The 13,937-nt window shown below is 39.4% G+C and overlaps 1 protein-coding gene across 1 annotated transcript in view; it reads left to right on the top strand.

Annotated features, from left to right (window-relative positions):
• The window catches only part of LOC134677857 (lysosomal alpha-mannosidase-like), an 82,457-nt gene that overhangs the window by 3,377 nt on the left and 65,143 nt on the right, over nt 1-13,937 (top strand). The window contains exons 5-15 of the mRNA XM_063536276.1: nt 221-345; nt 576-656; nt 2,805-2,941; nt 3,175-3,308; nt 4,212-4,332; nt 7,511-7,618; nt 7,988-8,090; nt 9,253-9,343; nt 9,663-9,753; nt 10,666-10,783; nt 11,310-11,467. Of these exons, the coding sequence (XP_063392346.1) occupies nt 221-345; nt 576-656; nt 2,805-2,941; nt 3,175-3,308; nt 4,212-4,332; nt 7,511-7,618; nt 7,988-8,090; nt 9,253-9,343; nt 9,663-9,753; nt 10,666-10,783; nt 11,310-11,467 (1,267 nt within the window). The remainder of the gene's footprint in view (nt 1-220; nt 346-575; nt 657-2,804; nt 2,942-3,174; nt 3,309-4,211; nt 4,333-7,510; nt 7,619-7,987; nt 8,091-9,252; nt 9,344-9,662; nt 9,754-10,665; nt 10,784-11,309; nt 11,468-13,937) is intronic.

Here is a 13,937-nt window from a genome sequence, read left to right as displayed (position 1 = left end):
CTTGGCGACTAGTTTCTGGAGTCACATTTCGAAGGTTTATAAGGTGGAGGATTGTGTAGTTTGCTGGAGGAGGCTGGGTCCAGGGAGATGCGGCCACGTCGATGATACTTGACCAGTTCACCTGGAGAATCAGGTACCTTGAATTTAGGTTCTGGATTCACATCTCGAAGGTGTGTCATGTCTACGCCTGCCCCTGGTTTAATTATTGACTTTTTTGCAGAAAGATGAATGACACCCTCGGTCCCTGCGGCAAGCCGAAGGCCGCCTGGCAGATCGACACATATGGACATACGAGGGAGCATGCCTCGCTGCTGGCTCAAATGGGCTATGATGGACTATTCATAGGTATGACCACAGGAATTAGGATACAGGATGACTCACGTTAGACTGGGCCGTGTCCGGGCCGGAGCTTTCGGCGCCACAGGGCGGACACGCCATACATCATCTATTCTATTCTTTTCTATTCTATTCTTTTCTATTCTATTCTATTCTATTCAAAGTAATATGGCATTCTAAAGAAAATAAAGAAAAACTTCTATATACCAACCAGCCAACCAGTCATTTGACTTTTGCAGGTAGAGTCAACCACAAAGAGAGAGAAGCCATGTTGGAGGAAGAAAGAATGGAGTTCATGTGGAGAGGGAGCGATGTTTTAGGTAAATGACACCATTTAGAACAATTATAATGAGTATAATGATCATCGATCACCAACTATAGAAAATAAAGGTCGGACGGAACGTCCTAGCGTGAACTCTCCCCCCACACACTTTTGCCTAGAATCGTCCCCCCATCTCCTTTTTTGCGTCCATCCATCAAGTGGATGAAAATGTTTGCAATAACATGTGAACAGAACAAGAAACTTTCTACAGAACCGAAGTTTGACAGCGATTCAGGGATGAATCAAGCTGTCCCTTTCTTATATATGGTGCTATCCTTATCGGCTATTTAGGGTTGTCAAAATTCAAGTCAATATCTTATATGTGGTAGCACGCAAAGGGACGTCAAGTTGTGATAATTGCGTGGAGTAATAATTGCTTACGCCACCCTAACGCCACGTGACGCCACCCTAATAATTGCTTGGAGTAATGCTGAGCCGAACGGAGCCGAGAATTCCCAAAAGGAAAGAAAAGGAAGGAAGGAAAAGGAACGGAAGGAAGGAAGGAAGGAAAGGAAGGAGGAAGAGGAGGAAAAACAATTACTCAAACCCGTTAATGTTTAGGTCATACTGAGGAACTTTTACTATGGGACCAACCCCGAAAACGCAGAAAAAGAATTGGATGTTTCATACATTTTGCTGGTCTGATGTTGAAATTTCCTATGGGAAAGTCGAATTTTTTTCTGCGTTTTTGGGGTTGGTGCCATAGTAAAAGTTGCTTTGTATGACCTAAACGTTAACGGATTTGAGTTGCTTTTCGTTCAGTTACCGTAAAACGGGGTGAGTAGGTTTCGCGGGGAGAGTTGGGTTATGAATGGGGAGAGAAGGTTTAAGAGGGGGGTGAGAAGGGATTTTAAGGCTACTGCTACAAAAATAATGTATTTCAATTTAAAATGGGGCTATAGTAATACGCATAATAAAAAAAATCGACAATCTTCCAAAATCACCTTTGTATGAAAAACCCTCTCACCCCAACTACGAGGCACTACGGGGTGAGGTGGGTTTTCCTCTATATCGTCAAAGATATGAAATGGAACTACCCAAAATAAAATACTAACGTCCGAACCACTTATTACTCGTATATATGTCGCAGTAAGATAGATATAGGCGTTATATAGTTATAACCCTAGGGATATAGTTATATGACGTAACATAGTTATACGAAAGCGATTCATTACTATCTTACTAGGTATATAACTATAATACGGCTTTAGTTTAGTGATATAGTTATATTACTGGATTAAGTTTAGTGAAATAATTGTAAGTAGGAGTGCAGTGGTGCGGCGGAGGTATAGTTATATCCCTAGGGATATAGTTATATGCCGTATAGTACGTAACTACGTATTATAATCATATTCCTAGTAAGATAGTAATTGTAGGTATTAGGAGTGCGGCAGTGCGGCGGAGGTTTAGTTATATCCCTAGGGATATAGTTATATGCCGTATTATAATCACATCCCTAGTAAGATAACTATTATATATATTTTCATGCTGCTATTTTTAAGGGTTTATGAGGCATTGCGATCGATTCACGAAAGCTGGCGCGAGATTTGACAGAATTTCAATGAAAATAGCTGTCACTCAGTAGAAATCTCGCGCCAGCTTTCGTGAATCGACCTATACTTTTACGTAATATTGCTAAAAAGTATTATACGGCATATAACTATATCCCTAGGGATATAACTATACCTCCGCCGCACCGCTGCACTCCTACCTACAATTATTTCACTAAACTTAATCCAGTAATATAACTATATCACTAAACTTAATCCAGTAATATAACTATATCACTAAACTTAATCCAGTAATATAACTATATCACTAAACTAAAGCCGTATTATAGTTATATACCTAGTAAGATAGCAATGAATCGCTTTCATATAACTATGTTACGTCATATAATTATATCCCTAGGGTTATAACTATATAACGGCTTTATCTATCTTACTGCGACATATACACCATTCAGTTTTCACTTGTAAAAATAAAATTTTATCGAGGTTTGAAAGTCAAATTTCACCCAACTCACCCCATTTTACGGTACATGCTGTATTAAGATCATGTCGATCGTTTTTCGACTTAAAATACCTTCTTAATATATTCAAAACCTCTGATTACTTAAAGTTTATTTTTGCTGGTCCATTCCCAGGCAAGATGTCAGATATAATGACACACACTCTGTTCAACCTGTACAACGCCCCGGACGGTTTCTGCTTCGACTTCCTCTGCAATGAGGAGCCGATCGTCGACGACCCTGACAGCAAGGCGTACAACGCAGAGAAACGGGTATGAGACTACATTGCTTACAGGTGTATGAGTTTAACATTCCGCCCGCCAAAGTCAACGGTGTACTAAAGTACTAATAGTAAAGAGAATAGAGTGTATAGAGAGTTATTGTCATGGTAACCCTGACAGCAAAGCGTACAACGCAAAGAAACGGGTACGGATGTATATTATACATATTATGATTCTCAGGTACTGGACGGCGAACTGACGCAATGACCCTATGTCTTTTACAGGTCAACGACTTCATAACTCAAATCGAACACCAAGGCAAATACTACGAACACGACAACATCTTGGTGACCATGGGCGGTGATTTCACGTACCAGAGCGCTGCCAATTGGTTCATGAGTATGGACAAACTCATCAAGTAAGTATGGGACTACATTGTTTACAGGTGTATGAGTTTAACATTCCGCCCGCCAAAGTCAACGGTGTACTAAAGTACTAATAGTAAAGAGAATAGAGTGTATAGAGAGTTATTGTCATGGTAAATTATGTAGCCACAGTAAATTTACTGCCATCTTTCGACAAAAGATTAAAACTTTTAGAACGCCATTTGACATTTATCGTTATTATTTCACTGATATGTGTTAAATTTGTTTATATCGAAAAGTAACGCCATCTACTCGAGACTAGGCCAAAGGTCCGCCATTGAATCGCACGAAAAGATTGCGTCACCATTTATGAGCATAGACAAACTCATTATGTTAGTACGAGTCACACAACATTTTTCGCAGGTGTATGATTTTAACATTCCGCCCACCATAGTCAACGGAACTAGCAGGCTAAAATAAGAACTGTGCTACAAACTGGTAACAAGTCTAGCCTAGTGTTCTAGTTATAGGTAAAAAATCTTGTAGACTTAATTTTTTTTTTATTGAGAAACAAACAGTCTTAAAATAAACATATAAGCAACTTAGCTAGTAGCTACAAATCAATTTTGGTATAGACCTATAGTTCCCTAATTTACAAAGATAATAAATTAGTGTAAACTTATAGTACCCAATTACATAAAAATGGAATAGATGTAAAGGAGAAACGACTCAGATTACAAGTATCCGGTTGCTTGCAACATTTCACACTTATTTTACTTCAACAAAGAATATACAGTTTTGTTAAATAGACCTAATGAACAAATAAACTATTTCATTATAATACTACTTAGATGGCCTCCCCGGCTTCGCACTGGTGCAACCTTAATTTGTAAGATGTAGTGATATTTTTATTCATCAATTTCATCATCGAGAAAAAAACATTTTTTTTTCTGCAGCCACGTGAACACGCACCCAGCCAACATGTCAGACATCAACATCTTCTATTCGACGCCATCTTGTTACCTGAAGGCTCTGTACCTGAACGGTCGGAGGGACAAAGCCATTTATACTGAAAAGGTGAGCTACCTAGGTGTAGTGAGGCCACACAGCTGACCACAGCTGATCAGCTGACAAATAGATACATTATAAAGGCCTGTGCACACCGGCTTGCTTGTGCGTGACGTGCACGTGCGCGTGCGCTAAAATGTTGGAGCCGCACACGCACACGTCACGCAAGCGGTGTGCCGTCTCTCATAAGGATCTGTATGCTACAACGGCGCACGCACACGTACACGTCACGCACACGCAGCCGGTGTGCACAGGCCTTAATTCTCTTTCACGCTTTAATAATAATCGGCATTCCAATGTAACTCGAGACGGCACAATAAAATGCAATTAATTATTATTAATAGCGATTTTCCACATGATTGAACTCATAAATTATCAGAATCAAGCATTTTATTCGTGGTAAACTTAAACACTAAATTACGCTATTCGCTTCTTCTATTCGCTATAACTTACGTCATTTCAAATTTGGGTGTAGGAGGGTCTGGACATCGAATGATGGTAGCATGACGTAGGAGGCGGGGGGATCATTCTCAAGATGACATCACTTTTTTTTTATTTATTTAAGAAACAAACAGTCTTTCAATAGTTATATATAACACTGGAACTTTTCTTAAAACTAGACTTACAGTTTCCTTAATGAGAATATTTGAACATCATGTTTATTAAGTAGTTTCTACACAGTAAAACAGAGCTATTTGTGCGTCCAAAAACAAAACACAAAAAAGAAAAAAGATGAAAATAAAAATAAGAGTATTATAGCAACAAAAATCAAGAGTGAACAGGCACCTTCTGGGCGAGCTCGCTCCATCGTAGGCCACGTCTACGCATCGGCTAGTCTGTGGCCATGAGTAAGCCCATTCATAATAATAAAAAAAAAACCTTATGGTATTGTTACCAATTTTTACAAGCTAAATCTTGAAAAGGTTTTGTTATTTATTAATAAAGAAATTATAAAAAGCAATAACATCTAATACTGAGATTATTTCTTTATAGCGCCAATCTTGGGTTATTAATTATTACACTGCATAGATAGTGTTTTAAATCTATTATCATCTCTCGCATCTTTAAAAAGAGCTTCAATGAGTAAAAAAATGAATACAATTCGTGTTTCTATAAACTGTTATTGGTATAAAAATTATCGATTGTTAATTGTTGTTATGTTGATTGTATTAAAAAATAAATCAAAAACGCATTTTTGGAAAATACTTAATTTTATTTGATGGGGGGGAGGCAATCGAATTATGATGGTTGGATGATTTTAGGGAGGTGGGGGGTCAAAAATCGTCAAAAATAGATGACGTACTAATTTATGAACAGCCCCATATAGTTAGTTTTTTAGCATTAGAAATAAGGTAAACAATCTTGATGTATCTTTTAATTGAAAAACACATTTTAAAAATAAGTTACGGCAAATATGTAACAGTTATGAATAAGTAATCGTTTTTGATTTTTTAAAAGCGTTTTTCAATTAAAAGACATGTTAAGATCGCTTGCCTTCTTGCAAGTTCTTTCTAATGCTAAAAAAAACGAACTATAGGTACTATCCGTTCACTTCAAGTTGGCCGTTTCCACCCGGCCCGCTGCCCCGCATCACCCCCTATGATGCCTTATAGTGTAGTAAACGAAGCAAGTTGTTGTATGGAGACCCATGCATTAATTCCTCAGTCGATGAAATTTTGCTTGGTTATTGTATAGTATGAGCCGAAACTAACATTATAAATATCCAAAAAAAACCGGGCAAGTACGAGTCGGACTCGCGCACGACGGGTTCCGTACCATAATGCAAAAAAAAAACAAAAAAAAGCAAAAAAAAAACGGTCACCCATCCAAGTACTGACCACTCCCGACGTTGCTTAACTTTGGTCAAAAATCACGTTTGTTGTATGGGAGCCCCATTTAAATATTTATTTTATTCTGTTTTTAGTATTTGTTGTTATAGCGGCAACAGAAATACATCATCTGTGAAAATTTCAACTGTCTAGCTATCACGGTTCGTGAGATACAGCCTAGTGACAGACGGACGGACGGACGGACGGACGGACAGCGAAGTCTTTAGTAATAGGGTCCCGTTTTACCCTTTGGGTACGGAACCCTAAAAACCGGCCAAGTGCGAGTCTGACTCGCGTTTCTAGGGTTCCGTACATAATTGCGACTAACGCTTGACTGCACATTTCTAATAGGTTTTCCTGTCATCTATAGGTAAAGAACTATTTTGTGTATTTTTTTCAAAATTTTAGACCCAGTAGTTTCGGAGATACAGGGATGGTCATTTTTTGGCTATTTGTATTTTCTTAAATAACTTCGAACCTATGTATTTTTAAACTATACAAAAAATATGTCCATCTTTGGGTTACTAATTTACATATTATGTGTACCAAATTTCAACTTAATTGGTCCAGTAGTTTCCGAGAAAATAGGCTGTGACAAACAGACAGACAGACGCACGAGTGATCCTATAAGGGTTCTTTTTTTTTCGTTTTGAGGTACGGAACCCTAAAAACACTCCTAAGTTAGGTATTTATACGTAAACATACAAATCTGTTTATTTATTTAACCGAGTAATTCCTCGGTCCGAAATTTTTTTACCAAATAAGTTATTGGTATTTCTGCTGGGATTTTTTTTATTGTTATGTCATATATTGTTGCAATACGTTACATGAATATTTCCGGTGGAGACGAAAGTTTGAACGGAGCATTTTTCCGTAAAAAGATATTAACGATTTAAGACTTTAGGTATTTACTTAAATACTATTACTATTATTCTTTGGATATTTATACAATACTTTTTATTTATTGATACTTTATCATACTGTAAAGTTTTTACTGCTGGGTCCACTACCTTTATTTACTACACTATTATTCACTCGACTATCGCAGCTTTACGACTAGTTTTATTATCTGCATTTAATACAATCGCAAAAATTATTAAACACAGTGAGCATTATAAAATAAAGTACGGAATTAAGTTTGTCGTGTTTCAATTTATCGCCATTCGTTGCGAATTTCCTACTTTTCACACTTGTATCGTAATGTAAAGTCGCCATCAGATATATCAGAGCGGCCAAGGTGTTCACAATATCTGAACACGCACTCTAACGCCTTGACAATAAAGGCGTGCTCAGATATTTGTGAGCACCTTGGCCGCTCCGATATATCTGATGGCGACTGTACTATTATTTGTTGCCAGGGTGATCACCTGCCGTATGGCAGCGACTCTAGTACGTACTGGACCGGGTTCTACACGTCGAGGCCCAGCATCAAGTATCTCACGAGGAAGACTCACATTTTTCTTCAGGTACCGTTCTACCGTTATACAAATATCGGCATAAAAAGTTAACATTGTCATTCTAGCAAAGATTCATAAATTGTATAAAGCCAAAGAGAATAGAGTGTATAGAGGCTGTTGGTCAAAATAAATTTACATTACTTACAGTTGTATGACTTTAACATTCCGCCCGCCAAAGTCAACGGTGTACTAAAGTACTAATAGCAAAGAGATTGGAGTGTATAGAGAGAGTTATTGCCATAGTTAGTTATGTAGCCATTGTAAATTTACTGCCATCTTTCGACAGACGATTAAAACTGTTAGAACGCCATTTGACTTTGATTCTTATTCTTTCACTGATAATTATGTGTTAATTTGTTAAAATAAATCTCTTTTCAGATAGCGAAGCAGCTGACAGTCCTCGCCCGAATGGGGGATTCGTACGAGCTGCATCTACTGCGACACGCGCTTGGCATCATGATGCACCATGACGCCATAACAGGTCACTCATTCATTTCATTTAGTTAATACTGAGCGACCTGTCGGCGGGCCGGATTAGACACGTCGCGGGCCGGGGTTCGGAGACCCCTTCTATAAGGGATATCGAACAGAAGTTTTTGAGTTTATCGCAAACAGGTCGAAAAGAAAACTGTGTTCGCGTCTTTCCTGTAATTCTTGTATATATCTATACACAAGAATTAAGGGCTATAAAGGTTAATTTTCTTATTTAACGCTTATCCACGTGAAAAGGTCCTCCTTTTATTTAGGGAATTATGATAAAATCAGTACTTACATGCCCACAAGTTGTTAACTATTGCCCACAGAAGAGAAAAATGTACAGTTCGCGCGAACACGCTAGTTTTCTCTCCTGTGGGCAATAGTTAACAGCTTGTGGGCATGTAAGAATGATTTCATCAAAGTTCTATAAATAAAAGGAGGACCTTTTCACGTGGATAAGGGTTAACTAAGAAAATTAACCTTTATAGCCCTTAACACTTGTGTATGTCTACAGGAACGACGCGGACACAGTTTTTTTTTACCCATACATACCATCCATCATCATCTTCCTTCCTCGCCGTATCCGGCAGTGGCGACTCCATCAACAATTCCCTTCCGGATGCCCTTATGTGGCTCGCAAAACCAAATTTTGTCTTGAAGATGCGGTCACACGATGCGCAATGGAGTTGTCCAGTCGAGTTGCGGGTGTATGTACGAGTAAGTACGAGAGGCTGGCGTCCACTAGACTCGCCGAGGCGAATCGAATCGAATCGCAATAATTCGCCTCCTATATTTTCTATGCAACTGCGTCCATTGACGAATAGCCGCGGCGCGCCGATTCGACTCTCCGCGCGTATTGCTCGTCAGGCGAATTTCTGCGGCTACGCGTTTCGACTCGACTCGGCGAGTCTATAGTCCGTTTTTTTTAGCATTAGAAAGAACTTCGCAGAAGTTCGCTTGTGGTTCTAAATCTGGCACTTTTAGCGGTAACAATTTGAAGTAAATTATATGTATTGACCATGCTACATTAGATAATTCAATAATTATTAACAGTTAATGAGCCTGATAGAAACTGCACGCTTGCTTCTGCGGAGTTCTTTCTAATGCTAAAAAAAACAAACTATAGTGGACGCCAGCCTTAAAGGTGTAGTGATCCTTATTTGCAGGCACCAGTCAGCAGCACGTGGCAAACGACTTCGTAAAGATGCTGACCGAAGCTTTCGTCGCGTGTACGAAGAAGGTTTCTACTTTACTGAGGTACTTCGCTATTTCTTTTAAATTTGATATAAGTAAATATTATAGAACAATTTTACACAGATCGACCTCCGTATCTCATGACTTATGTGTAAGAATGTCCAAGAATAATTTATTTATAGTTAGACCAAGAAAAGTTTGCATCCATTTTGATAGCCCACGCAGTGCAAGTGTTATTTAAACGACATAATTACATTTAAGGTTTAAAATGACACTTGCACTGCGTGGGCTATCAAATCCGCTGCAGACTTTTCTTGGTCTGACTCTACTGGTCTAACAAAATGAAATCAATTAAGCAATCTATAAGAATCAACGTTTTCAGCTACCTGACACCGACGTGGGCCGGCACTCGTCGGTCCAAAAGTAACCAGCAGTTCAACACGTGTTATCAACTCAACATCAGTCAATGCACGGTACGTCCTACAGCCATTGACATACTCTTACTTATAATGTCTAAAAACGGGCCATACGGACACTATTTAAATATAAATAAATATTATAGGACATTTATTACACAAATTGACTAAGCCCCACGGTAAGCTCAAGCAGGCTTGTGTTGTGGGTACTCAGACAACGATATATATAATATATAAATACTTATATTAGAAAACAACCATGACTCAGGAACAAATATATGTATCATCATACAAATAAATGCCCTTACTGGGATTCGAACCCGGAACCATCGGTTTCATAGGCAGGGTCACTACCCACTAGGCCAGACTGGTCGTCATCACTATTAAATTAAGAATGGCATTTTTTGCGGGGGCAAACTCGCACACAGTCGCAATTTTCACTCACTACATACAAAATCCAGTTTCTAATGACGACACAAATACATATAATAGAAAATGACACACGTCAAAGACAAATCTTGCACACCTCGATGTCATGTATGGATGAGCCATAACATGATGAGCTATTTGTGTGGATGCCCAGTTGGGCATGTGCTTCGGTAGTAGTGAAATAATGCGAATGCGGACTCCCTTCCCGGTGCTGCTTGAAGCCCGTGTTGTCTGTCAAATCAAATCCTTTAAGACCTTAGACGACCGGTCTGGCCTAGTTGGTAGTGACCCTGCCTGCGAAGCCGTTGGTCCTGGGTTCGAATCCCAGTAAGGGCATTTATTTGTATGATGATACAGATATTTGTTCCTGAGTCATGGGTGTTTTCTATGTTTAAGTATTTGTATATTATATATATCGTTGTCTGAGTACCCACAACACAAGCCTTCTTGAGCTTACTGTGGGACTTAGTCAATCTGTGTAAGAATGTCCTATAATATTTATTATTTATTTATTTATTACAACAACCCCATTGTCCCCAGTTCGTCGAGGGTCAAGAGAGCCTCCTCCTCCTAGTATACAACCCTCAGAGCGTGAAGACGTACCACTACGTGCGCATACCAGCCATAGCCCTACACTACGTCATCAGGAACGCTTATGGTAAGAAAGGAATATCCTGTACTTTTAAAACATCAAACGACTTAAATTTAACAGCTTCAGCAGACGTATCGCGATTTAGGGGTTGGTCTCATAGTAAAAGTTACTCAGTATAATCCCAATAACTACCCTGGCAACGGGAATGTAGTTATTTTTAGCCACTGTGTATGTATATTTTTATATTTTCAAACAATTTTTTTTTAAACTGGACACATCGGGGAGCGTACGAGGCGGTTAAAAAACATTCACTCTGCAAGTCAGCATAATATCTTATGGCTCTTCTACACGATGGCATACTCCAAGGGACGCATTTATGCGTTAGAGCAAGTGATATTGCTATCTCATTCTACCGCATGGCTGCATCCCTTGGAGTGTCCCATCGTGTAGAGGAGCCATCAAATAGGTATGCACAATTTCTGGTTTGTCTATATGCGTCCCACTGCTGGGCACAGGCCTCTTCTCAAGCACGAGAGGGTCTGGTCACGATGTTTCCTTTACCGAAACGCTAGTTTCTTTTTCTTGTTTGTAGATGAAGAGTTAGAGTACCAGCTCTCGCCCCTGTCTCCAGCCATCACCAACCTGCCGGGGCGAACCGCCACCACCAACCACGAGCTGGTCTTCGAGGCGGAGAACGTCCCGCCCCTGGGCTTCGCATCCTTCTACGTCACAGCCATCAAGGATCCTCTGGTACGTACCCTACACCTCAGGTTGGTTGTTGATGAAGAGTTGGAGCACGAACGAGCTGGTTGAAGCGGAGTAACCCTGGGCTGATTCATCCTTCGTCACAACCATCAAGGATCCACTGGTATTTACCCCCAAAATTAAGAATAGTGCTACCTGGATTCTAGTTTCTAAACTTATATCCAGGGACCAAGATTTGGGTAGTGACCAATGACCAAATTCTGTCAACTATTTAATAGAGCTAGACCAAGATAATTCTGCAGAGATTTTAATAGTCCACGCAGTGCAAGAACTTCTATGAAATTATGATGTATAAATAACACTTGCACTGTGTGGGCTATCAAAATCACTGCAGACTTTTCTTGGTCTAACCCTACAGACTCATTATTGTGAAAAAAGATAATATAGACACAAAAGAAACATGCAAATGAATTTATTGAATAACAAAGTGAATTTTAATAAACTAACAAATAACCAGACACACTTATAAATAACAAAACAAAACAATTTAAACTTAACAGTAAAATAAACTCCAAATTAGCCTAACTTTCCATGCTCTTCTTTTATAAGATCGGCCGCTTTTTCACCAACCATGATGCTTACTGCGCCGGTTTTGGATGTAGGAATAGTAGGGAATATACTGTCATCCGCAACGCGGAGTTTCGACACGCCTTTAACCCTTAACTTGGTATCGACGACGCTGCCCAAAGCGCAAGTACCACCCGGATGCAACCCAGTGGTAGCCATGTTCCTCACGTAACACTGCCAATACTCTTCGCTTTCAAACTCCAATGCATCGCACTCTGGAAGCGGTGGCCTGATGAAATCACCCCCATGTTCTGTTACGTATGTCGAGTTCTCCAACTTCATAAGTCTCTGCAAGGCGCTCGAAAAAGTCACCAGGTCATCAGGATCGCTAAAGTATCCTGTTTTAATTATCGGCGCGACCGTAGGGTCCGTGCTGGCTAGGGTCACGGAACCTCTCGATTTAGGCTTGGTAAAGAAGACGAGAACGTACAACTTTTCACTGGAAGGTTTCTCAAGTAAATACGTCATAGCGATCTTAATGTTCCAGTTGAAATTGACGAAAAGGAAGTAGAGAAAGATGGGTGACGCAGCACCGAACAATATAGTCGCATGTTGTATATTTGGTGCCTCTTGACCCACGGCGAATGAACCCCCGATGATAGGAGCAGGGAAAGAACTGAGCGAGGTCAGAGATCGCACCGTGTCCAGGGCACTACCGATGTCCGGCTTTCCACTTATGCATAGAGGAGCAAGTATATGGTCTGCCATATTCTGCCCTACAGGCAAATCTTCAACAACATCTATACCAAGCTCTTCCAAGTCTTTTTGAGGACCGACTCCAGAAAGCAATAGCAATTTCGGCGAACCAAAAGCACCGGCGGATAAAACTACTTCGACGTCAGCGTAAAGACTCATTTTCTTCCCATTCTCGGTCTGTACCTCGACTCCTTTGGCTTCTTTGTTATCAATAAGAACTTTAGTTACCATTGTGTTCTTCAGTAGATAAAAATTGTCTTTATCCTTAACCGGCAATAAGTACGCTTCAGCAGTGCTGGCACGTCTTGATGGTTCCTTTTTGATTTTGTACCAAAATTGTGCGCTGCCATTGATGTTTGGTGTAAATGGATCTCTAATAGTTTCAATACCGATTTCTTCAAATGCTCTAAGCATAATGTCATTTTTCTGTATGAAATTACTATTGACAGTGTGATTTTTAACCTCGAGAGGGCCATCGCGACTGTGGTAGTTGGCAGTGGGACCATCTGCGAGGTACGGGTCGATCATGTTTTCGGCTTTCTTGAAGTATTTCAGAACAGAGTCCCAGGACCAATCTTCAGATCCGCAAGCTTGGACCCACTCCTCGTAGTCTTCCTTTGATCCTCTGTAACAATTAGTTTGCTATTCAGACACTCCATTGTGTTAACTTCAGACATAATTTACTATCATATTACGCATATCTGAGACGCAATTTAATCTATTCCGTTCAAAATATTATATTACTTATTCCGTATATTACTTTCAATTGAAAATTTTAATATTTTGTCCAAAAACATACCCGATAACAACTTTATTTTTATACTATTTGCTTTGGGCAAAGTTGAATGTTGCTACTAAGGAAGCATTTGAATTACAACTCAATAAGACTCTATTTGGTCCCTCAGCAATGAGAGACCGAGGAGGAAGAAGAAGACTGTAGGTATTTAAAATAAATTATTTTACATCGTGCATGGAATAAAGCACTAGAAGATTAATAGAGAAAAGTAGACAGCGGTTATTTTTAGACACAATTTTTATTTTAAAAGACGTATTAAAACTGTAAAGAGTATGTAATTTGATTGTGACGTCACATGCTAGTGTTTCATATAAATTCCATAGTAGCAAAATCGTTTTGACAGTTCGAAAAAAGTAACTGATTTGACTAGTAGTCAAATACCCTATCTCAGAAGGT

The sequence above is a fragment of the Cydia fagiglandana genome, chromosome 27, assembly GCF_963556715.1.
Source record: "Cydia fagiglandana chromosome 27, ilCydFagi1.1, whole genome shotgun sequence".
NCBI lineage: Eukaryota > Metazoa > Arthropoda > Insecta > Lepidoptera > Tortricidae > Cydia > Cydia fagiglandana.
The sequence above is the reverse complement of the archived record's forward strand: the minus strand, read 5'-3'. Positions and strand labels throughout refer to the sequence as shown.